Here is a 26,106-nt window from a genome sequence, read left to right on the forward strand (position 1 = left end):
TTAACTTTTGTAAAAACAGCACAGCTCTGCAGAGTCGTTTGCTAGTTTGTATTTATGAATGTTTAAACAGAGGAAACTGTTTGCTGTTCCCTAAACTCTTATGGACAATTACAGAGCAATGCACATTTTCAACTTTTATTCACATTTTGTGAGTCACATTAAGTATTTTCTTTTCTATGTATGTATCCCAATACACGGACAGGGCTCAGACTAGCCTAGTATTGAAAGGGACCTATTATGCCCATTTTTCATCCCTTTGGCATCATACTTTCAGCTGCTGTCAGGTTGAGTTCCCATTATGCGTGACGTCTTTGACATCAGATGTGATTGGACAATTGATAAAAAAATTTACATGCTGGTTCCGACGGTGACTTTAAATAGAGGTTGCTGTGTTTATTGCATTGAAGTACACTGCTCAGACTGCCCTTCGCTTGCACCGAGACTAGACCAGGTCGGAGCTGGCAAGCTTCTAGGACACCTCCAGGGCTCTGTTTTTTCATGAAATTGTCACTGCGTCAAGCTGAAAATCTGGACGCCACACCCATCTCGGCACAGCCCAGTCTACCAAGTTGGCTGTGCATAGTGGTGCGCTGGATGAAATTACCACTGCATGGGGTCCACCACACTCCGCCACACTGTGGCACCTTGTGCTGTGCCACCAAATTAGAGCCCTTTATCTCTAATGGGATATCACTGATATTTTTATGACACCTTGATCTTGCTGACACAATTAGACAAATGTGACGAGTGCTTTTAATTTGAAGGCCAGCATCAACAACTACATTACAAAGTTGGAAAGAATGTCAGTTGCTATTAATATCCTAGCATGCATAACAATTGAAATCTGTAAAGAACAAAGAAAAAAACATGTACATTGTTTATACAGAACGCCACACTAAAGGATAGAAATGTTTTGAAGATTGGATCAAAGCAACCTTTTCAGATTTTCATATGTGGAGACTTCAATATTGATCTGTTGAATCCACACAAAAACAAGGTAATTGACGATTTTATAGATACAATGTACAGCTTGAGTTTGTTTCCCAAAGTAGTATAGTAGAAAGTAGAATAACAGACCATTGTGCCACTCTAATCGACAATATATTCACCAATGACTTTGATAACAAAACCACTAGTGGTAGCTAACCAAAGACATCAGTGATCATCTTCCAATGTTCACAATTTATAACCATCGTTACAACAGTCCAATGGAGGCTACAAAGACTGTCCAAAGACTATGTTCAGAGGACAGAGTCAACGCTTTCAAGAAGGATCTAGAAGAACAAAAATGGGAGTGTGTGTACAGTGCCAAAGACATGGATGAAGCGTACGAACACTTTCTACATACTTATATGAAGCTGTACGATAAGAACTGTCCCTGGAGAGAAGAGTCAAAGCAAAGCAAAGCAAAAGAAAAACAACCAGCCATGGATGACAAAAGGACTTACTAATGCTTGCAAGAAGAAGAACACACTATGCAGGAAATTCATCACTCAACAGACTAAAGAATCAGAAAGAACATATAAGATTTAAGTAAATAAGTTGACTACAATCCTAAGCGCGTGTAAGAAGGAATATTACAGCCAACTATTAGACAAGCATAAAAACAATATTCGAGCAACCTGGGGCATTCTAAATAGTATTATCAGGAAAAGTAACAAGAAGACAGACTACCCTAATTATTTCATGGTGGGAAACACCTATAATGATGATATGCATGAGACAGTTGAAAAGTTCAATAACTACTTTGTCAATATTGGCCTCAAACTAGAAGAAGGGATTCTGAAACAAAGGACAAGCGTGGAAAGGAATGAAACAAGGAATCCTAATTCTATGTTTCTGACAGATGTAACAAAAAAGGAAATCATCAACATTGTAAAAAATTGTAAAGCAAAAGCACAAACTGTTTGTAATAGAATCAAAATGGACACTATGAAAATGGTAGTCAACGAGATCGTAGAACTGCTGATGTACATCAGTAATTTATCTATTCAGACCGGAAGATTTCCCCAAGAAATGAAAGCAGCTAAGGTTGTTCCAATTTTTAAACACCAATTTACAAACTATCGGCCAGTCTCCTTAGTCTCCTTAGTCTCCTTAGCTGGTATTATTTGCGGATGATACCACTGCTTTTTGTTCTGGAGGGAGTACAGACGATATCGTTAGAAAGGTCAGAGAAGAAATAGTCACACTAAAAAGATGGTTTGATGATAATAGATTGTCCTTGAACCTAAGTAAAACTAAAATCATGCTGTTTGGTAACAGCAGAAAGGACACGCACCAGCAAATACAAATAGACGGTGTAGACATTGAAAGGCTGAAGGAAAATAAATTTCTGGGGATCACAATAGATGAAAATATGAGCTGGAAACCTCATATTACAAATATACAACATGAGGTGGCCAGAAATATTTCAGTATTGAACAAAGCAAAGTTTGTTCTCAATCAGAAATCACTCCACTCTTTATTGCTCTCTGGTTCTACCATATCTTACTTATTGTGTGGAAATATGGGGTAATAACTATAAAAGCAGTCTTCACTCGCTAAATGTACTGCAAAAAAGGTCAGTAAGGATAATTCACAATGCCGCCTACAGAGAACATACTCCTTATTTCTAATATCACAAATATTTAAACTTGCTGATATAGTTAATCTTCAAACAGCTAAAATAATGCATAAGGCTAAAAATAACCAATTACCTAAAAATGTCATCCAATACTTCTCTACAATAGAGGAGAAATATGATCTCAGGGAATAACTAAATTTGAAACACTTATATGCTAGGACTACTTTAAAAAGCCATAGCATTTCAGTATGTGGAATCAAACTATGAAATGGATTGATAAGGACCTCAAACAATGCACAACGATGGGCCAATTCAAGAAACAATAGAAGCAGTTGATGTTTGCTAAATACAAGGATGAAGAGTCTTGAACCAGTCATGATGTACATTATGTCATTGTATGGTCATATCACCTTGTACTTCGGTACGTGACAAAAATAAAATAAAATAAATAAATAAATAAAAACTTTAACTATATTAGGAAAACAGGAAGTGAACAAATGTAAAAGTACCAGATTGAGGGGTAGGATTTAATAAGCTTTGCTTCTTCCTACTCCTTTTGGACATGTGGAACTGTGAACTGATTATGTGATGCACTCAATTGTAATCTGATGCATGTTCAAATGAAATAAAACCATTACCATTACCAATGCCTGGCAGTGGTGTTTGGTAATGTATAACTCTGGTTATTTGTGCCAATACCTAAACACATAACCGGAATTTGAAAGGTTTTGAAAACTGTAGTTTTTAGTGCCGGATATCTGCGGGCTCATGTGGATGATAGGCTAAATTGTGGAAATATAACTTCATTATGATCTGGTGGCTGAAGCCGATGTTATTCGGCTACTTCAAATTATAGCGGATTGGCAAGACAATCCTGATCCTGAAGATCGGATTGGGACATGATTTGTATTTTAATGGAGTTTATGGGTCAGTTTCCTAAAAGGGGTACCAGAAGCGTGACATAGCAAGCAAAATTACAAATATTTTCTACTAATTTGCTTATTAAAATAAAGTATCACTTGAATAAATGTCAGTATTTCATCTAGTATATTAATCACTATAAATGCTTTAAACTTACCTTAAATTGTCACAAACATGCTCCTAGATGGACCCTGCGTCAAACTCATTGTCCTTGAGAACTGCAGTAACACATTACACCTTCTGTCTGGGCATGATGTAAAATATCTCCTCGAAGTGTATCTATTAGAAAATATACATCAGTATAAATCCTGAAGGTAACATGCATGTATAATGGACATTATGCAATATTTATGATTTTGTCCCTCTCGTTATTGTCTGAATTTTGACAAAAAACAAACAGAGACATAGTATGCAAATACTATGAAGTACACATTGTGTGTCAAAGAAGATGTCAGCTCATTTGCATGCAGCAAAGAAAATATTTGACACTGTTTCCCCAGGTTATTCAATGTGTTTGCAGAATATTTTTATTTCAATGTAGCTGCAAATCACTGTAATCTTTGTGTCATGCTCCTTGAAGTGACGGCACCCGCTCTCGTACTGTTTGGTCCTTATACATTGAACAATAAAAACCCAAGGAAAAGATTATTTGTAATAATTGTATTGAGATTGTATTGAGGTTTGGCAGGGACAAAAAACCTTCAAAAGGCTCAGTCAATTCTTTTTTCCACCAATGCCATGTATTTGTGTTTTTATTTGTATACCTGAAATCTGCCCTGCTTATTTTGTGCGTGGCATTCATTCCTATTCGATTCCCTTTCACATAATAGTACAAGGTTATGCTTAAAATTGCTTTTGCAATATTGTGGTGATGATTGTGTATTATAACAGCTTTGTAGTTCCACTACAACATGAATCGAACTCTACATCATGTTTTTCTCTTCTTCAGATCCCAGCACACAGAAATAGTAAAAGGCAGAAAAAAATGTTATGTGATCAGTTTAATTGATCAGTTTGATAAAATAATAAATAAAATCTCTCTTGTCTCTTTACATAACTGTTCTTTTCCAGCATTCTTTTCTGTTATTTTTATTTTTGACTGAGACATATTGTACTGAGCAACCAGGACAGACACTTTCCTACATCCAAAAGTCTGGTAGATATTATTATCAAAGCTATAGAGTCAGTCTATTGGCTCATTTCAGTCTAATACAGCGGTGTCCAAAGTGTGGCCCTAGGGCCATTTAGAGCCCACGGCTGTCTTTTTTTTTATCAGCCCTGCATCACATACAATAAATCAAGAAAATGAATGACAGAAAATCCTGATTTTTGAAGGATTATTTTGTTTGAACTTCAAAGGGACTACTGAGGAGTTTCCATGTTTAATACTGTTTCATTGTTGAGTTGGTTTTTGTCAGTCAGCTGTAGTAGTGCAGGTAATTTGTGCCCATTTAAGAAGGCCAATGAGGTTCCTTTACTAATAAGTCTTGGCCTCATCTCTTTCTCTCCCTGCCAGCTGCAGTATTACAGTATACACTCCCATTCTCCTTCCTCTCCGTTTCACTGCAGCTTCAATACTTGTGATTCAAACACAGCAATTTAGCTAAAAACATTACTCACTGCTGTTGACATGCCAGCAGTCAATTTCAGCTCTTTAACCTCTGAATGGAAGATAATGTATGAATTTTCAAAGGCATGATAAAACATATGGCATCATAGTTGGAGTCAGAACGTGCTTCCCGCCTTCCCACACGAACACGCTCCTCACTACCTATTCAGAGGGAAAAAACTATGCTAGCATAAGTGCACATCAGATTATTTTTAAATGAGTCAACACAAGATAATGAAGTCATTGTTCAAATGAAATTGCTACCATTAATATAACAGAATGGTAGCTTCAGCAATGGCAGCGAATGCTCCCTACAAAGGAAATAAATGGAAGTAGGCCACCGAGCGCAGCAAAGCGTTGTAGCCGGCATTTGAATTTCAAAGTGCCAGGGTAAATCAAATTTAGCAAGAGGCTAAAGTAAAAATATTGAGCACAGCTTTTTATAAAATGTGCTGTGTTTGCAGTTGACTCTGAGGTTGTACTCCTCCTGAGGTGTGGTATATTAACGTACTGTGCAGAAAGGTCCAGTTAAAGTCATATGCAATAACATGTGAAGGACACATGGAATATATTGTTTCTAGAATCCTTGGGCTCATTTTCAACTGAACGTTAAGTTTGGCAAATAAATCAGCTCTGTCATTCAGACAAGATGGGGCTTCTTGACAAAACCAAACAGTATCTTCATTAGGCTGACCTTGAGAGAGCAATTCAGGCTTTGACTGCTGTAATTCTTTTAGAGCTGCAGCTATCAATCAACTATCAATTATTTTCTTAGTCGACTATTCACACTCACATTTATACCTTTAGAGTTGCCAATTAAGCTGACATGCATGTTTTTGCAATGTGGGAAGAAACCAGATCTTCTACAGCTTACCCAAGGCCGTGTCATGGGGGCAGCAGCCTAAGCAGGAAATCCCAGCTCAGATGCCCAGGCCAGTTGAGAGACATAACCTCTCCAATGTGTCCTCGGTCTTCTCCAAGGCCCTCTACTGGTCACACATGCCCTGAACACCTCCCTAGGGAGGCGTCCGGGAAGCCTCCTGACCGGATGCCCAAACCGACTCATATGGCTCCTTTCAATGAGAAGACGCAGCATTTCTCCTGGATGACAGTGCTTATCATCTTACTTTACCTGCATTGAGGACATGATCGACACCAACTGAAACACAGTGTGGCAGGGAGATCAAAACGGACCTAACTAACACCGGCTAGGGTGTGGTGGGCCTGGCTGGGGAGGCCGACCTGACGCGGAGCAGGTGACGCTGGCAAAGGAGGCGTGGCGTCCCGCCGAGGAGGAGGTGACGCCGGCAAAGGAGGCGGGGCGTCCCGCCGAGGAGGAGGTGACGCCGGCAAAGGAGGCGCGGCATCCCGCCGAGGAAGAGCGGCCGCCGGCAAAGGAGGCGCGGCGTCCCGCCGAGGAAGAGCGGCCGCCGGCAAAGGAGGCGCGGCGTCCCGCTGAGGAAGAGCGGCCGCCGGCAAAGGAGGCGCGGCGTCCCGCCGAGGAAGAGCGGCCGCCGGCAAAGGAGGCGCGGCGTCCCGCCGAGGAAGAGCGGCCGCCGGCAAAGGAGGCGCGGCGTCCCGCCGAGGAAGAGCGGCCGCCGGCAAAGGAGGCGCGGCGTCCCGCCGAGGAAGAGCGGCCGCCGGCAAAGGAGGCGCGGCGTCCCGCCGAGGAAGAGCGGCCGCCGGCAAAGGAGGCGCGGCGTCCCGCCGAGGAAGAGCGGCCGCCGGGAAAGGAGGCGCGGCGTCCCGCCGAGGAAGAGCGGCCGCCGGCAAAGGGGGCGCGGCGTCCCGCCGAGGAAGAGCGGCCGCCGGCAAAGGAGGCGCGGCGTCCCGTCGAGGAAGAACGACCACCGTTCTGGGCACAGGAGGAATCTGGGGCGTCACGCAGCTTGGCACGGGAGCCGGGGTTTGGGAACTTTTGGAGCTGCGTGGCTTTGGCACTGGAGGGAAGGTGTACCGTGGTCCTCTTTGTGTTGCATGGGAGGCAAAGGGGATTCCGAAGAGGTGGGCGGCTGGGGCTCGGCGGGCTGTTGCAACGTGGCAACAATCGGCAGCCGCGAGATGGGTGGGAGCAATGGGTGCAACCTGAGGGTTGCACCCTGGCTTGGCGTGGCAAGGAGGAAGTGAGCGGTTTCACCTTTCGACGCTGTGGAGCCCTCGCAGTCGTGTCGTTAACGGAGCCCGGATACACCCACGCCATGGGTACAAGCATGCCATCCGGCCCCCACACCATGTCCTCCAGTTCCTCAGGAGGGAACGTCGTGCACTCCTCTTCCATCGCCTTCAGAATTTGCCAGGTCCAAAAGTCGCTCTCCGCGAGGTCGTCTTTGGGTGGCTTCATTCTGTCATGATCGGGTTAGTCGGCGTTGCGTTGAGACCCCAGGATGCAGAGAGCAATACCAAAATGCAGATAAAAAATTGTCTTTTAATGGTACTTGAGCAATGCAGCAAGCAAACAGACAACAACTACCAAACAAGCCAAACAAATGACAATGAAGCCACAAAAGAAAGAGCGCACACCTGAACTAAATAGGGAGTATGAAATTAGAGGCAGGTGCGTGAAATGAGCAGGGATAGAGAAAGGCAAAGAGGCAAAGAAGGAAACTAAAAGAGCTGTCACGAGGGGGTAATGCCCACAGCGGGACACTATTTTTGAATTCAATCATGTTTCTCACCTTCTTGATCAAATTGTAACTTTCTTTGGCTCCATTGCCCTTGGCTCCATTGATTGAATTCAAGAAATAACACAAACGAGAAATCTTGTTTTATTCTTGCGAGATCTTGTGGCACAAGATCTTGCGACACTCCTAATTTATATAAATTTTGAATTGTTTTCTGCATGTAAAACTATAAATGTAAAACTAGAAAAACAGGTTTTGTTGAACATTTTTGGTGGTCTGCAACAGATACATTGGATTTACATGATTTCTTATGGGAAAAATCTATTTGGTTAGAGTACTTTTTTAGTTCAAGTTTATTTATACCGTTTGTGTATAATTTTAACATGATTTTACTTCTCTACAGCACTTTGGTCAACTGCAAATGTGTTCTAGAAATAAATTTTAATTGAAAGAATATCTGTCCAGCTAATAAAAGTAGAGGTTGCAAGTTTACTTTGCATGCATTTGTCAGATTTAGCTAGACTAATGTATGATTTTCTTCTCTGAATCAATTTCTCCTACAGTTGACTGCAATTCATTTGAAAAAGTACATTGATTTAGATTCTTTGTTCTGTTAAGAGGAACAGCTGAGTATTTGATTCAAGCCTTTCCTTTTTGTCAGCAACAAGACTGCTTGATGCAGGGAATGGTTACAGTGTCAGGCAGCATTGATTTTCTCACACAGGCCTATGAATGTTCCCTATTCTGATGATTCAATTCAATGATCTCACCGGCTCAACTCACTCTCACTGGGGTGTTTGCTTGACATGATGGAACATTGCCATGTCAATGTGTTGCCCTGCTCCAAGGCCCACACCTGGAATAAAAAGTGACAAAATACTGAGCGCATAACCCCAGTTTAATTTTCTCTTTCCAGATGGACTGGCTCACACCTGAGATGTGAAGTCTGTTATGTGAGCCAAGGTGTTTTCCCACCTCGCTGGTGGTGGGGAGAGATGCTGCACTCCGTTGCCATGACAGCAGAGGTTCTCTTTGTTCTCTGGTTCCTGATGAGCAGTGCCCAGAGTAATCCTATAACAACCTTACCAGTTAGCCGGGAACGTCTGGAAAGGGTGCTGACCCAGGCCAAGGAGGACAAAGCGTCCACTAAGCAGCTGCAACCTGAGGACAACAATACTTTAGGTCTAAACAGAACTGGTGTGAGCCGCGCCAGACCGAATCTTAGCTCCCAGTCGCGGTGGTCTAAGGGCGGGAAGTCCCAAGAGCTGTTGACTGAGCAAGACAGCCTGAACCAAATAGATGTGGGCCCTACGAGTGACGTCACCCTCTCCTTGGAAGCCATCGATGAGTACGCCTACCCAGACTACAGGGGTAAAGGCTGCATGGATGAGAGTGGCTTTGTATTCGCCATCGGTGAGCAGTTCACCCCAGGCCCTTCCACGTGCCCTTGCCTCTGTACAGATGAAGGTCCTCTGTGCAGCAAGCCTGATTGTCCCAGGGTGCACCCTCGCTGCGTTAAAGTGGACACCAGTCAGTGCTGCCCGCAATGCAAGGAGAAAAAGAACTACTGTGAGTTTCGGGGAAAGGTCTACGCTTCACTAGAGGAGTTTAAGGTGAGTTTATGAACTGCATTCACTCATTTTTTGACATGCATCAAGTGGAACCGAGCCCTGACAGAACCCTCTTTGACGTTCAAATTAGTCTATGGCAAGCACTACATAAAAAGTAGTTCTCCCGCAGGAAGAAAGCAGTCAAGAAGGCAGGACGGAAGATTTATAATGGCAAAGGTCAGCACTTGTCTTTGTTCTCGTTGGAATATTCCTGTAGGCAGAATTTAGAGCTGCAGCTTCAGCAAAGTCTTTCCATATTGATACACTTGTAGTAATCTTACAAGTGCAAGCTGCTGCATGTTTTAAGCTGTATGAGACGTAATAGTGTCCCTTAACCAGTGGAATGTCTTTACTAAATAAAAAGAAACTGAAGTAAACGCGCTCATTGAAGACACCTGATGAACGCATAATGGAGAGGGAAAGTGAATTAATAAAACCTTGTTGTATGTGTATCAAAGCTTTTTGATACACATACAATCAAAGCAATTGAAAAGTTGAATTCTTACAGGATTTGCTGATTTGATAGAATATGGTGGAACCTCGGTTTTTGTCATTAATCCCTTCCAAAAGGTCAAATAAAAATGATATTTTTTTCACACCAATACCGATTACTTCCTGCTTTTCAATACAGACTTAACTGTTGTTTGTGCACACATAGAGCTAACAACGATTCAAATCATTACATCATTACTCGGGGTGTCATGATACACTCAGCTTATGGGACGCAACGATATGTGATACTGAACTCACAAGAACGTGCTTGATGCTTTTGACAGTCTTTCTACAAATTGAAATAAACAAAAAAAGTTCAAAAGTTAAAATAATGACAGCAGTTGTAACTGCTGTTCATCATTTATGTTGATGTGTAGTTATGTAAAGACATGTAAACTATTATTTGTACTGGAAGTACGCTAATATCTTGTGTGTGTATCTTGCAGTGATAGTGTTTTCATCTGACAAATCTTAAAGGGGAACTGCACTTTTTGGGGAATATTGCCCATCATTCACAATTTTTATATGAAACATGATCATATATTTCTCTCCATATCCTGTACATTAGAACTCCATAAAACAAGTTAATATGAGCTAGCTAACAATGCACATCATTGGGACACACCTATTTCAACTACCAAGCCCTCTAAAAAAACCTTTATCAGCATTTTATCATTTGATAAACATGTTGTGATCATGCAAGAACAAGTACATTGATGACAACATGTAATACCTATAGTATTTTGCTGATTTAAAACATTACCAAAACTTCTTTCCCCGGTGCATGGTTTTCACATCAAGCATGTAGGTTATGCGACTTCTGTCAATAACAGCATAGATACAGCGCCAACCTTTAATGTCTGCTGTCTTTGGGATGGCTGTGTCTTCCAGCACTAAACGTGTGCTCCAGTCCTCAGATAAAAACTGCTGACAGCAAACAAGCATCTTGTTGAGTCTTTGTCATGAGATTGAGAGGTACGTAGGTATCCACTCCACGTCAAACGGCTAGCGAGGCGTTGTGTTAGTCCACCAGATAAAAATAGTTTTTCGTATTTGCTGCTAAAATAACAACATCGCTGTAGCTTGGTTAATATATAAGTCTATTATGTAAATGGTCATTGTTGGTGTTTTTTAGGTTTTTGTGTGAGCGTTTAGTGTCAAAATACATATTCCCATTAGCTAGTGCATATTACTAAATTGTTTTCTTGCCCTAGGATGCACAGAAAAGAGAAATACATATGTGTTCATGTTTCACATAAGGATTGTGAATGAGGTAAAATAAAAAAAAAAAAAAATAAGAACAATTCCCCCAAAAGTGCAGTTCCCCTTTAAGTAGTAAGTTTGATGAAGTGTAGATGGCTGCCGACCAGTCTAGGGTGTAGCCCACCTATCCGCCCAAAGTCAGCTGGGATAGGCTCCATCATATCCCCGCAAACCTAATGGAGGGGCATAGAAAATGAATTACTGCAGCTTCTGGTTTGACAGTAGCACAGCACAGTAGCTGGAAAGCCGAAAAGCATCTCACGTCTCAACCACCAAAGTTAAAGAGAGACGAGTAACAAGTGAAAACCCAAGGCCAGCTTGGATTACAAGGCTTATAATGTGCGGTTCCGATCCTGCCTCCAATTCTGCCTTCCTCAGTAGTGTTTCTCACCTTCTTTATTAATGTTCTGTCACTTTTTTAGCCCCATAGTGGGTTATTTGCAGCCCGTAAAAGGAAATGTCTGACACTCAGACATACACAGGATGCATGAAAGCATCAGCGCATGGAGCACAATGCTTACTACAAGGAAGAAAAGAGACAAAAACACAGTAGTTTATTGTTCTGTGTGCCTTCACTGAACAAATGAACAACACACACATAGTAAATATGACGAATAAAGGCATATCTTAATCTTAATCTTAAAAGGTTCCCTGGCCAGAATCTATCCATAGTGTCACAACTGTAAAAGAACCAATATCCACTCTTTACAGCGACTGAGCCACCAACACGTGGATCTTATTTATGCACTCGACCTTGTGGAATTATATGATAACTGAGACGGTCTACTAAAACCAATGCATATATGTGGCAATATTTTTTTGTTGAAAACTGAATCCTGCGAAAACTAGGGCATAAGACATGACTTTTGAGGCACATTTTTCAATAATATTTGGGTTGTGCTCCTCTTGTGGGATGTTGAAAGGTCGACTATATTTGTCTTAGATAATGATCCACTAATGCAGTCCTTTGACTGGTCATTACCTTACATCAAAATGAAACTTAAGAGTTTACAGGCCCTCTCTGCTGATGTAAAAAGCATCAAGCATCAAACATTATCCTTTGACACTGTGCAGTGGGATTTGCAACTGGCAGGTTGTTATGCCTGATTGCTTGGTTCTGGGGCATTGTACTAAGTGCTACCTCACTCCATTTTTCACAGTGAAGTGTCATGCGGAGGCGCAAGCTTCTGCAATCAGCAGCAATCGCGTAAGAATTAACCTCAGCTCTATTGATAGGACTGCCGACTGCCAAATGACGCCATGCACAGGTTACATAGGAGCTGCATGTCATTCAATCTGTACACAATCAGTTCTAATTTTTTATATTACAATTTGTGTTATTTTGAGACACATGGGAGCAATTGAATAGTAAAGTCTTTTTGAACCTACAGTATGTCTTGTTCAAACAGTCATAGACACAAAACAGAAAGTAGTGAAACTTGCTTGTTTGGTATTTTAGTTTCTGTATAAAGAAATCTGTTCACAATGACTTTGATCTCAGTTATGGTGAAAACCAGAAGTTGAAACAGAGGGTCACTTCTAACTTTAGGTTAAGTCACTTTGACTTACAGAAGATCCATTCAGCTGTGATTTCTATATATGGTGATGATCAACCTTTGCGCGGTCATCTCTGTGTGGAGTTTGCATGTTCTCCCTGTGCGTGTACATTCCAAAAACATGCATGTTAGGTTAATTGGCAACTCCAAATTGTCCATAGGTATGAATGTAAGTCTGAATGGTTTGTCTATATGTGCCCTGTGATTGGATGGCTCCAGCATACCCGCAACCCTAATTTGCAACCCCTAAGAGGATATGCGGTATAGAAAATGAATGAATGCATCTATTATAGGATAATATAATCCATCCATCCATCCATTTTCCGCCGCTTATCCGGGTCCGGGTCGCGGGGGCAGCAGTCTTAGTAGGGAAGCCCAGACTTCCCGATCCCCGGCCACCTCCTCCAGCTCCACCGGGAGGACATCAAGGCGTTCCCAGGCCAGCTGTGAGACATAATCCCTCCAGCGTGTCCTAGGTCTGCCCCGGGGCCTTGCCTAGGTCTGTTCCTGGGCATGCCCGGAACACCTCACCAGGGAGGCGTCCGGGAGGCATCCGGACTAGATGCCCGAGCCACCTCAACTGACTCCTCTCGATGTGAAGGAGAAGCTGCTCTACTCTGAGCCCCTCCCGGATGGCTGAGCTCCTCACCCTATCTCTTAGGGTGAGTCCAGCTACCCTACGGAGGAAACTCATTTCAGCCGCCTGTATCCGCGATCTCACTCGCGGATACTGAGTCTCATCCCAGACGCTTCACACTCAGATGCAAACCGTCCCAGTAAATGCTGAAGGTCGCAGCCCGAAGAAGCCATAAGAACACATCATCTGCAAATGGCAGAGATGAGATTCTAAGGCCCCCGAACTGGACTCCCTCAACACCTTGGCTGCGCCTAGAAATTCTGTCCATGAAAATTGTGAACAGAATCGGTGACAAAGGGCAGCCTTGGCATAGGCCAACGTTTACCGGAAACAGGCTCGACTTACTACTGGCAATGCGAACCAGATTCCTGCCCCGTTTGTACAAGGACCGGATAGCACGTAGTAGCGCGCCACCAGTCCCGTACTTCCGGAGCACCCTTCAAAGGACGCCACAAAAAAAAAAAAAAAAACTTTCCCAGTGAGGCTGAGGAGTGTGATCCCCCTGTAGTTGGAACACACCCTCCGGTCACCCTTCTTGAAAAGGGGGACCACCACCCTGGTCTGCCAATCCAAAGGTACTGTTCCCGACTTCCACGCAATGTTGAAGAGACGTGTCAGCCAAGACAGTCCCTCAACATCCAGAGCCTTGAGGAATTCTAGGCGGAACTCGTCCACCCCCGGAGCTTTGCCACTGAGGAGCGTCTTAACGACCCCAGATACCTCAGCCACAGTGATGGCACTGTCCACGTATGTGTCCTCAGACTCTGCTTCCTCTATGGAAGGTATGTCAGTGGGATTGAGAAGGGCCTCAAAGTATTCCTTCCACCGTCCGACTACATCCCCAGTCGAGGTCAGCAGGCCCCCGTCTCCACTGTAAACAGTGTGGACTGGGCACTGCTTCCCTTTTCTGAGGTGCCACATGGTTTGCCAGAACCTCTTCAAGGCCAACCGAAAGTCATGCTCCATGGCCTCACCGAATTCCTCCCACACCCGAGTTTTTGCCTCGACAACCGCCGAACCGTTTGGCCTGACGGTACCTGTCAGCTGCTTCCGGAGTCCCACAAGCCATCAATGCTCGATAGGACTCCTTCTTCAGCTTGACGGCAGCCCTGCCCTCCGGTGTCCACCATCGGGTTTGGGGCCTGCCGCCACGACTGGCACCGACCGCCTTGCGGCCGCAGCTCCGGTCAGCTGCCTTAGCAATGGAGGCACGGAATATGGCCCATTTGGACTCAATATCCCGGTCCTCCCCCGGGATGCAGGTGAAGCTCTGCCGGAGGTGAGAGTTGAAGACTTGACGAACGGGAGACTCTGCCAATAATATAATATTGGGCAATATTATGTATGGAACCATGTGGTGTGCCTCCACATTTGCATTAAAAGGTGGGTGTGATTTAGCATTCACAGCCCTGCAGTTTTAAAGTTTTTTTCCCCCCAATAATTTAAAGATACACGGACCATGTTTTTCAGGAATAGTTGAGATTTCGGCGGCCATCGTTGTGTGTTATGATTAGTTATCCTGTGACTCTGATTCCATGTGTTCTATCGCGCTTATCCTCACTTGGGTCGTGGGGGTATGATGGAGTCTATCCCAGCTGTCTTTGGGCGAGAGGCGGGGTGCACTCTGGACTGGTTGCACATATAGACAAACAATCATTCACACTCACATTCATACCTATAGACAATTCTTATTTAATTACAGTGATGTATGATAGGAACATCAACAACAGTGTATATATTTACGTATGTATTTTTTTAATAATTTCAGAGACGTTCCGTCTGATATATAGAAATCCTCATGGCTGCACTGTGACGCAGCCCTCACTGAGAAAAATTGCTTGTTAATTTTCAGTGGCAACACTCTGGATGGATCTTCTGCTCCGCTATTAGCCTCCTGTCCTCACACGTTGTCAGATCCAATTGTGCTCCAAGTCTCTCAATAACCACTAATATTGAGCTGAAAAAGCTGAGCAGACATTCTCAGTTGCTCTGTGATCGACTTTTAGCATTATTAGCGAGCATGCGAACAGTCCTCAGTTTTTTGTTTAATCATTCTTCTTCTTCTACTTCTCTTCCCTGTGTTGTTTGAGGTGCATTTGGCAACGTTATTCATGTTGCTGCTATTCTACCTTTGGCGGTTGTATTATGGCTATAATGGAAGTGGATGGGCGCATGTGTGAAACAGAGGATGATTAGGACGTTTAACACCTGAGTCACTTGTCCCTACCTGTTGTGTTGAAAATTGCTGTCGTCATACATTATCAGATTACTGTGTGAATGTGCACACATTTACACCAATGTCCCTCTTCTCTGGGATTTGATAACTAAATCTACTGTTATGACTCTGCTGCACTATTTTTGTAGGAAGAAATCTCCATGAAAATGGATCTATACAGTCGATCCCCACTTTTTGATGTTCACAAAGGTACCACGGTTAGTTTCGAACACAGTTTTTAAGCAGAGGAGACAGGAAGATATTAATGTGGAGGAATTAGTTTCACCAACTGCCAAGGCTTAATCAACCTCCATTTCTGCAGAGCAGCTTTAAAGTGTCAATGAGACAGGCCTTTTTGTATAATTCTGAAATATATTATTTTTCAGTTTTGGGTAAACTTACCTTTTTTTAACCTCTGGTAATTCACCACTTACCTTTTGTACCATTTCAAGATATTGAGAAGACTACCTCATGCACATTTAAAAGTTATACAAAAAGTTTGTATTGTTTCACAGGTATTATTCAATGTTTTTCAGCAACTTAAGATTGGAACATTGAAAGTGTATGCTGTCAGTTAAAAAAAAGACAAACATAGCAATTCAGGCTTTGAATGACCAGAAAATTGTAATGCACCCCCAGTTTATAGGCCTTTAAAATTTTTATTTAAACCAATGTTTTTTGAGGTTTTTAATGCATTTAGGGCTGCACGGTGGGGAGTGGTCACTGCACAGGTACACTAGGAGACCCGGGTTCGATTCCCCGCATCAGCAACTGGGATAGGCTCTAGCATGCCCGCGACCCTAGTGAGGATAAGCTGTATAGAAAATGGATGGATGGATGTCCATATGAGGGTTTTTCAAAAAATTGGCTGCTCTAAATTTTATGAATGTGAGTGTGAATAGTTGTTTTTCAATATGTGCCCTGCAAATGGCTGGGATAGGCTCCAGCATACCACACTCACATTTGTTAACAAATAAATAGAAATAGAAATAGTAAACTTCAGTGGTGTAAGGATGGTAACTGTGTTTTTCAGGTGTCTCCATGTGAAAAATGCAGATGCGAGCCAAGCGGGGAGGTATTGTGTTCTGTGTCGGCTTGTCCTCAGACAGAGTGTGTCGACCCTGAATATGAGCCGGACCAGTGTTGTCCAATCTGCAAAAGCGGTAAGTGGAGGATGTTGCCTTCAACAACAATGAGATTAAAGAAAATTCAAGGTCATTTAAAGTGAATGACAGGTGACAATGAGCAGTAACAAGACATAAGACAATGACGAACACTGTCCAACCAATGATAAGGTCCTGTTTGTGTAGTATATGCTGCTATTTTACAGGTTACAGGTTGTAGCTAATACTGCTTGATGACCCTGTCAAATGGCGAAACAAAACAAGCCAAAGTGAGAAAAAGCAGTTCTTTTCAGGTGGACTGGTTGTCTGGGTATGTGCAAACAAAAAACAAGCAGTGAAACTGTGTTTTTTTCATTTTCGAATGAGAAAGGGCCGCTTAATAAAACATGCTGCAAAGCCAAAGAAGCAAGCACGTTTTGGGAGTGAAAAGTGCGGAGTGAATATGTGGTGTAACTGCATGCTTTACTGCCGTGCTTCTTTTTGATGACCAGGAATGGCCAGAGTGTTCCGCTGCCTTTGTGTTGCTGAAGGAACTGGAAGGTCTGTTAATTTAATTTATTTTTAATTTCAAGAAAATTTGCAGGATAAAACACTGGCATAATAGGCTGCTTTAAATCAGAAAGTGAAAGTCAAATAGGGAAACTAGAAAATAAATGGAAAATGAAATGATAAACTATGGGTTTTCTACAAGATTAATGGTTAATTCCATGAGACCATTGCTTGTTTAGTCTGAGATTGAGAACTACATTGTGGAATCTTCCTTGCTGTCTGTTTGAAACCAGTCATATATAAAATATGACAGAATGGAAGTTCGCAGTTCTGAGGTTTCTTAGGATTTGGACAGGTCCAAGGCTACAGTGTGCACGTCTGATGCCGCTCACAGAGGTCCAAGGAATTTTGCCAGGAATACTAGTTTTTGAGTATACTCAGATATTGTACTTGAAAAATTAGGGGGTGTACTGATTGTACTGATGTACTGAAACACTGACTTTCAGGTCACGCATTTATCTTCAGTGTAGCAAGCATTTTGTTTTCGATCAAGATCATGTAAAGTATGAGGGAAGATGATAAAGTGTTCACCTTGCCACGTGTCAGGGTCTGTGGGTGGAATAAAACACTTTTGTATTACAAGTGAGGTTATACAGTATATTCAATATATAATATATTCAGTATTAGAGTTGTAACGTCAGCTTAGTGTTTGGTTTGTGCATTTTTTTCCCACGGGATGGCAATGAATTTGTGGCGGTGTTGGCTCGGGAGAGTTGGGAGAGTAGGGGGGTTGATATAATGACATCATTGCCTAGTTTGCATAATCAGTTGTGATGCATTTGCATGGAAGTGTAATGGACATTGTAGGAGAGAGGAATAACGTCGTGTGAGACACAAAGTGGATAAAATATATAAAAGCACAACAAATATGGTTAGAAAATACAACATGGAATTTTGTCAATCATTCACAATCCTTATGTGCAAAATGAACATTTATTTACATATTTATAACATATTTATTTCCTTTTTCTGTGCATTATAACACAAGAAAACGAGTTAATATGAGTTAGCACAGGGGTGGGCAAACTTTCTTAACAGGCGGGCCACAATGGGTAAAAAATTTTGCGAAGGGGCTGTCTATATATAGGCAGCATCAATCAGAATGACATACTTGCTCACGGAGCAACGAAACAAAAACACAAGACATCCACAACACGTTAACGCAAAACACATAAACACATAAATCAACAGCGCTAAACATAACATGTAACTTAAAAATGTTATTTCCACATGCCCTCAACACATGCTGGGTAGTTCAGCTGCAACAAAGAGCTACCCAGCATGCCTTGCGGTGGGAATATATGGGTGTTTAGAAATGCCCAGTGTGCTGGATTAAGACACATGGCAGGCGTCATATGGCCCACGGGACGCAGTTTGCCCATCCCTGAGTTAGTATCAAACTAGGTATTTCCCACCTGGCCCGTTGTTAGCTAGCTCATATTAACTCCTTTTCTTCCTTTGCTTCAATGCACAGAAAAGGGAAATAAATATGTGTTCATTTCCCAAACAGTGCAGTTCCCCTTAAAGGTTACGTTTACCTTCATTGAAAACGGTAGAGTTCACAAACCTTTACTGTGGTTCATGACCTTCCTGTCACATCAAGAATCATGTCCTCAGTAAAGGTAAAAGTAACCTTAAAGTTTCATCTATCCCTTTCACTTCATTCATGTGCATCTACTGTATATGAGTTTCAAATTGTTTCTGCATGTCAAACTACAATTGTAAATCTTGAAAAAATTGTTTTGTGTTAACATTTTTGGCTTTCTGGAAGAGATTAGGCTGTACAACGGTCGAGTGGTTAGCGCGCATACCCCACAGCTCGGAGACCCGAGTTCAATCCCACCCTCGGCCATCTATGTGTGGAGTTTGCATGTTCTGCATGTGTGGGTTTTCTCCGGCTTCCTCCCACATTCCAAAAACATGCTAGGTTAATTGGCCGCTCCAAATTGTCCATAGGTATGAATGTGAGTGTGAATGGTTGTTTGTCTATATGTGCCCTGTGACTGGCTGGCCACCAGTCCAGGGTGGACCCCGCCTGTCGCCCGAAGACAGCTGGGATAAGCGGTAGAAAATGAATGAATGAATGATTGGAAGAGATTAATTAGATTTGCCTTATTTCTTATGGGAAACGATTCGGTGAACATCTGTTTCAGTTAGAGTAATTCTGCAACAACCCTAAACAAGGTTCCACTGTCTATAGACTGTTATGACATCCGGGTTCAAATCTTCATTGGAACATCTCCGTGGGTAGGATGCACGTCTTCCCAAGCGTGTGTGGGTTTTTTGTTTTTTTTTTCAGATAATTCCTCCCATCCAAAACATGCATGTTAGGCTAATTGGAGACTCGAAATTATTCACAGTGAGGAAATGAAGTTGCTTTCTATATCTGCCCTGCGATTGACTGTAGCCTACCTCTCACCCAAAACTCACCTGGGATAGGCCATAAGCTAATAAGGACAAACAAGATGGATGTATGAAATACCCAACTGTCATTAAGGGAACCCATATGCTCTGTGTGGGAGTTGGCTGCCACTTATTAAAAATAGAAAACAAATAAATCACATTTACATAAGTATTCACAGCCTTTGCTTAATACTTTGTTGATCCACCTTTGGCAGCAATTACAGCCTCAAGTCTTTTTGAATATGATCCCACAAGTTTAGCACACCTATCTTTAGGCAGTTTTGCCCATTCTTCTTTGCAATAAGTCTCAAGCTCCATCAGGTTGGATGGGAGACGTCTGTGCACAGCCATTTTCAGATCTCTCCAGAGATGTTCGATCGGATTCAAGTCTGGACTCTGGCTGGGCCACTCCAGGACATTCACAGAGTGGTTCTGAAGCCAATCTTTTGAGATCTTGGCTGTGTGCTAATGTCTACTGTCTATATGGTCAAGGTACATGGCCAGTCTACTGAGGTCAAGAGCGCTCTGGAGCAGGTTTTCATCCAGGATATCTCTATATATTGCTGCATTCATTTTTCCTTCTATCCTGACTAGTCCAGTTCCACTAGCACCAGTTCCTGCTGCTGAAAAACATCCCCACAGCATGATGCTGCCACCACCATGCTTCACTGTAGGGATGGTATTGGCCTGGTGATGAGCAGTGCCTGGTTTTCTCCAAACATGGCGCCTGGCATTCACACCAAAGAGTTCAATCTTTGTCTCATCAGACCAGAGAATTTTGTTTCTCATGGTCTGAGAGTCATTCAGGTGCATTTTGGCAAATTCCAGACGAGCTGCCATGTTCCTTTTACTAAGGAGTGGCTTTCGTCTGGCCACTCTACCATACACGCCTGATTGGTGGATTGCTGCAGAGATGGTTGTCCTTCTGGAAGGCTCTCCTCTCTCCACAGAGGAACGCTGGAGCTCTGACAGAGTGACCATCGGGGCCTTGGTCACCTCCCTGACTAAGGCCCTTCTTCCCCGATCGCTCAGTTTAGAAGGCCGGCCAGCTCTAGGAAGAGTCCTGGTGGTTCCAAACGTCTTCCATTTACGAATAATGGCGGCCACTGTGCTCATTGGGACCTTCAAAGCAGCAGAAATGTTTCTGTATCCTTCCCCAGATTTGTGCCTCAAGACAATCCTGTCTCGCAGGTCTACAGACAGTTCTTTTGACTTCATGCTTGGTGTTTGTGCTCTGACATGCACAGTCAACTGTGGGACCTTATATAGACAGTTATTATATTTCCAAATCATGTCCAATCAACTGAATTTACTGCAGGTGGACTCCAATTAAGCTGTAGAAAGATCTCAAGGATGATCAGTGGAAAAAAGATGCACCTGAGCTCAATTTTGAGCTTCATGGCAAAGGCTGTGAATACTTATGTAAATGTGATTTTTTTGTTTTCTATTTTTAATAAATTCAAAACATGTCAAAAAAAAACTTTTTTCACATTGTCATAATGGAGTATTTTGTGTTGAATTTTGAGGTAAGAGATTAATTTAATTCAGTTTGGAATGAGGCTGTAACATGACAAAATGTAGAAAAAGTGAAGCGCTGTGAATACTTTCCGGATGCACTGTAATATTCACATTTTTACAATATACACATTTTTTTCTCTATTTCCATCCATTCATTTTCTATACCGCTTATCCTCACGTATGATATGCTGGAGCCTATCCCAGCTGTCGAGAGGCGGGGTACACCACAAGGCACATATAGACCATCAACCATTCACACTCACATTCATACCTATGGACAATTTGGAGTGGCCAATTAACCTAGCATGTTTTTGGAATGTGGGAGGAAACCGGAGTACCCGGAGAAAACCCATGCATGCACGGGGAGAACATGCAAGCAGAGAGATGCCCAAGCGGAGAATCAAACCCAGGTCCCGATCTCCTGACTGGTTGGCCACCGTGCGACCCATAATACACAACTCTTTTTACAAAAATGTAAAAACATTTACATTGATATATATTTATATTGATATATGCTCATCAATATTATAATGTACTGTATATAATAAGCATGTTGTACTGTATTTTCTATATTTCAGTGCTCTTGTCACCCAAAAATGTTCAAAAAATTACAATGAACATATTATAAAACATATTATAAAACATTTTGTCACACTGATGTCATCTGCCAGGATACAACAATATAATTCAAGTGAAATGAAGTTGTGTTCTTTTCTGAACCGTCACCCTCTTGCCTGCGAGGTCATGTCGACAGACAAAACATAGCCTTGGATACACAGCAAAGCAAAGAAAGAGAAATATTCATTCAACAATCACACAGCAATAACATATTCTCTTATGATGATAAACCACTCATCCAAAAATCAAGCACTAATAGTACTGTATGTTGTTTGACTGGCCGTGATTGACACCGACAAATCTATGCAGCCACTGCAAGATACAAGAGCAGCAACAGCTGTTTAACTAGTTTAGAAATTTGGCATGACCCATATTGTTATTCTAAGATTGGTCAAATATATCTAGTAGAAAAAAAACATGGATTTACGTACTGCCACTTTGGCACCATGGTCAAACGTCTTCTGGGTTTTGCCTTTTTGTTTACATACATCTGTGTCAGTGCATGTGTTCTCACTGGTTTAGATTAAAGATAGATAGTAGGGAGCATCCTCTGGGAATTCACATTCAGTATCAAAACAACCATCCTCAAAATGTGCCAAACACAATACCAAATCATCTGACGCAAGTGGTGTCTTTTGGAAAAGTCAGCAGACTTGAGTGTTCCAGCAAAAGCCTGCCACACAGCTCTCAGACATAATATCATAAGCATTTATAACAGCCAAGGGTGTCTCTCGCTAATATTGATATCGGGCTGATACGTATCTGAAAAAAATGAATATAGGATTATATCAACCTGCATCTAAATCGCACTGACAAATACATTCAATTCCTGACTCCGCCCCAGCATGTCTATCCAACAGCAGCTGAATAGAGCCCACATGATCACAACATCAGCATGTGCTAAATGATATGCATGGCGTAAGAGTGATCTTGGCTGTGTGTAAGTCCAGCTGAGGGCAAAACATGTCATGCACAAGTTTCCTGTGTTGGCGCAGAACCAGGGGTGTTCAATACAACCAAACTCATCACGCATTTGAAGCAGCGTTACACTGGAAGTCATTAGCTATAACTGAAAAGATGACTAGACCCTGTCGGTGGTGTTTAAACGCTTACAGGGATGGCTTGGATTTTTTGGCATGAAGTTGTATAATATCCCCATCGGCAATGTACTACAACAACGGTGACCTATCCCCCCAATTGGTCCTGTGAGTCCACTTCTGGTCGTAGATCAGGGACGAGGACTGTAGTTCTTTGTTGCTGGGGCAATTTAAGCAAAGAGGCTGGCTTCGCCAAACAATGTGCGTTCAAAAGAGTCTGCATCACAAAAATGAGCCAGCTGTGGTCTTGTCATGCCTGCCATTGCCTACCCCGCCTTCGCCTTGGAGACCCCGCCTCCTGCCTGATTGTGCTCAGGTGTCCCTCATCACCTAATTTCCTGCTGGCTATATATTGCCTCTGATTCCTCCTGTCTGGTGCAAGTTCGTTGTACTCCCATGTCTCGTTCTAGCATTCCTTGTCATCGCCTCGCCTGGTTCTCGACCCTCGCCTGCCTTTCGACCTCTCCTTCTGCCTGCCGCTCTTGGATACCTTTGCCTTATTGGACTGACTTCCTGTGCACCGACCCTCACCCGCGTGTAGAACCTTACCTCGTGCAGTGCCTGCCAATTCTGCCTTTGGGTCCTCCTTCCCACGTCCTGCCCTTGACAGAACGAACTTGCCATCATGGACCCAGCGGAGTTGGAGTCTGTTCGACAGGCGCCAGAGCTAGCAAGAGGAACAGCTTGCCGCTCTAGGCACGGCGTTGCAATCTCTGTCGGAGCGACAAGATGCCATGGCTGGGAATCTAGGCTCCCAGCTTAACTCCCTGCTATTGGCTCTTCAGCCCGCTGCTCAACCCGCGGCTCCAGTGGATCCAGCAGCGGCTTCGCTTCCTCCACCAGTCCCGACTTACGCCTTCCGGCCGCCACGTGTCCACAGTTGTCACGGCCGGAGTGGTTCTCTGGCGAGTCGGGCGACGTACGCCCCTTTTTGACCAAGTGTGAACTCCATTTCGAACTTCAAGCCCCCGCATTCATGTCGGAGCGTGCCCGGGTGGCTTTTGTGATCTCCCATCTCACGCGCAGGGCAGGAGCGTGGGCCACCACGGAATGGAGCCGTCGGTCCGTGGTGTGCGAGTCCTACGCAGCATTCTCCAAGGCACTGGAGCAAGTGTTCCAACGGCAGCCGTCCGGCAGAGAAGCAGCTCGCTCCCTGCTCCAGCTACATCAGGGGCGTCAGTGTGTCACCGACTACGCTGTTGGATTTCGCGCTCTCGCGGCAAACAGCGACTGGAACGGCCCCGCATTGTTAGACGCGTTTTTTCTTGGATTGTCCCCCCACATCCGTAAACAAATGATCCCTCAGAAACTGCCAGGAACAATTGATGAGCTCATCGCCTTGGCTGTCATGATAGAGAAGCGCCTTCATGATCATGGGGTGGCAACCTAGGGCACGTCAATAATGTCCGGCCCACCCCTGTCGCCGTGCCACTTGCTGCGCCCTCTGCTGATGAACCCATGCAACTGGGACTAACCCGACTGTCTCCAGAGGAAAGGACCCGCCGCCGAAGTGAGGGCAGGTGCTTTTATTGTGGTCAAGGGGGACATCTAGTGGCTAATTGTGGGGTCAAGATGGGCAAAACAAGCAACCTGGGTTGTTATTATCAGCAATCCTGCTCTCTATAAACCTTTGGTCCAATTTTGCTCTCAGCATACATCCATCATGGTACCAGTATTTGTGGACTCCGGGTCTGATGCCAATCTCATCAGTACTTCTCTCGCCAGGAAACTAAAGCTTCGCCTGTGCCCTCTACGACACCCTCTAACAGTGAAGGCGGTGGACGGAAGCTCTCTGGGTAAAATTAGTCACAGGACTCATCCCGTCAAGATTTCATTTCCAGACAGTCACACGGAAAAACTAAGTCTCCATGTATTTTCTAGCTCTGATCATGAAGTTATCTTAGGGCATCCTTGGTTAAAGCAACATAACCCCCACTTCGATTGGGCTTCTGGTAAGATCGTCTCTTGGGGGTCTGGCTGTCAGGGCAACTGTTTGGGGAGTGCCAAAACAGAGCTGGAACCACAAGGGGAGGTGAATCTAGCATCTGTTCCAGAGTGTTACCATGATTTAGCAGCGGTGTTCAGTAAAGTCAAGGCCAAGTCACTGCCCCCCCACCGGGTCCACGACTGTGCGATTGACCTGTTGCCAGGAACCACACCCCCACGGGGAAGACTCTTCTCCTGGAGGAATACATTCAGGAGTCACTTGCAGCAGGCATTCTCAGGCCTTCCTCATCTCCTGCTGGGGCGGGTTTCTTCTTTGTTGAGAAAAAAGACAAAACCCTTCGGCCATGCACAGAGGCCTTAACGACATCTCTATCAAGAACCGGTATCCCCTGCCCCTCATTGCCACCGCCACTGAGCTCCTGGAAGGAGCTAAGATTTTCACCAAGCTGGATTTGCGTAATGCCTATCATCTGGTCAGGATACGAGAGGTGGACGAATGGAAAACAGCCTTCAACACCCCAACCGGACATTATGAGTACTTGGTGATGCCCTTTGGACTGACCAATGCCCCAGCAGTGTTTCAGGGCCTTGTCAACGACGTTTTGAGGGACATGTTGAATATTTTTGTGTTTGTGTAGCTTGATGACATTCTTATTTTTTCTCGTGATGAATCTACCCATGTGCAGCATGTCAGGAAGGTGCTGCAAAGGCTCCTTGACAACCACCTATTTGTGAAGGCAGAAAAATGTGACTTTCACCAGTCTTCTGTATCGTTCTTAGGGTTTATTCTGTCCGAGGGAGAGGTGAGGATGGACCCGGGAAAAGTCTCGGCGGTTGCAGAGTGGCCCACTCCCAAGTCTCGTAAAGATGTTCAAAGATTTCTGGGATTTGCTAATTTTTATTGTAAATATATCAGAAATTTTAGCTCGGTAGCCTCTCCTCTCCATGCCCTCACCTCTCCGCACAAACCATTTGACTGGACTTCTGAGTGTGAGAAAGCTTTTGTGAAGCTTAAGGATAGTTTCACCACAGCCCCGGTGCTTGCCATCCCTGATCCCCATCTGCAGTTCGTGGTTGAAGTAGATGCATCAGATATTGGAATCGGAGCCGTCCTGTCCCAGATCGGTACAAAAGACGGTAAACTGCATCCATGTGCCTTTCTGTCGAAAAAAATGTCTTCAGCAGAGTGCAATTATGACATTGGGGATCGCGAGTTATTGGCAGTCAAGACGGCTCTTGAAGAATGGAGACACTGGCTGGAGGGGTCTACGCTGCCGTTCCAGGTATGGACTGACCACAAGAATTTGGAATATCTCAAATCCGCCAAGAGATTAAATTCTCGACAGGCTAGGTGGTCATT

The 26,106-nt window shown here is 43.6% G+C and overlaps 1 protein-coding gene across 1 annotated transcript in view; it reads left to right on the forward strand.

The window, feature by feature from the left end:
- vwc2 (von Willebrand factor C domain containing 2) overlaps positions 1-26,106 on the forward strand; it is a 60,613-nt gene that overhangs the window by 10,883 nt on the left and 23,624 nt on the right. The window contains exons 2-3 of the mRNA XM_058058013.2: positions 8,634-9,330; positions 16,524-16,653. Of these exons, the coding sequence (XP_057913996.2) occupies positions 8,713-9,330; positions 16,524-16,653 (748 nt within the window). The 5' untranslated portion in view covers positions 8,634-8,712. The remainder of the gene's footprint in view (positions 1-8,633; positions 9,331-16,523; positions 16,654-26,106) is intronic.

This window comes from Doryrhamphus excisus, linkage group LG20, assembly GCF_037039965.1.
Source record: "Doryrhamphus excisus strain RoL-2023G ecotype Guam linkage group LG20, RoL_Dexc_Guam_v1.1, whole genome shotgun sequence".
Lineage (NCBI taxonomy): Eukaryota > Metazoa > Chordata > Actinopteri > Syngnathiformes > Syngnathidae > Doryrhamphus > Doryrhamphus excisus.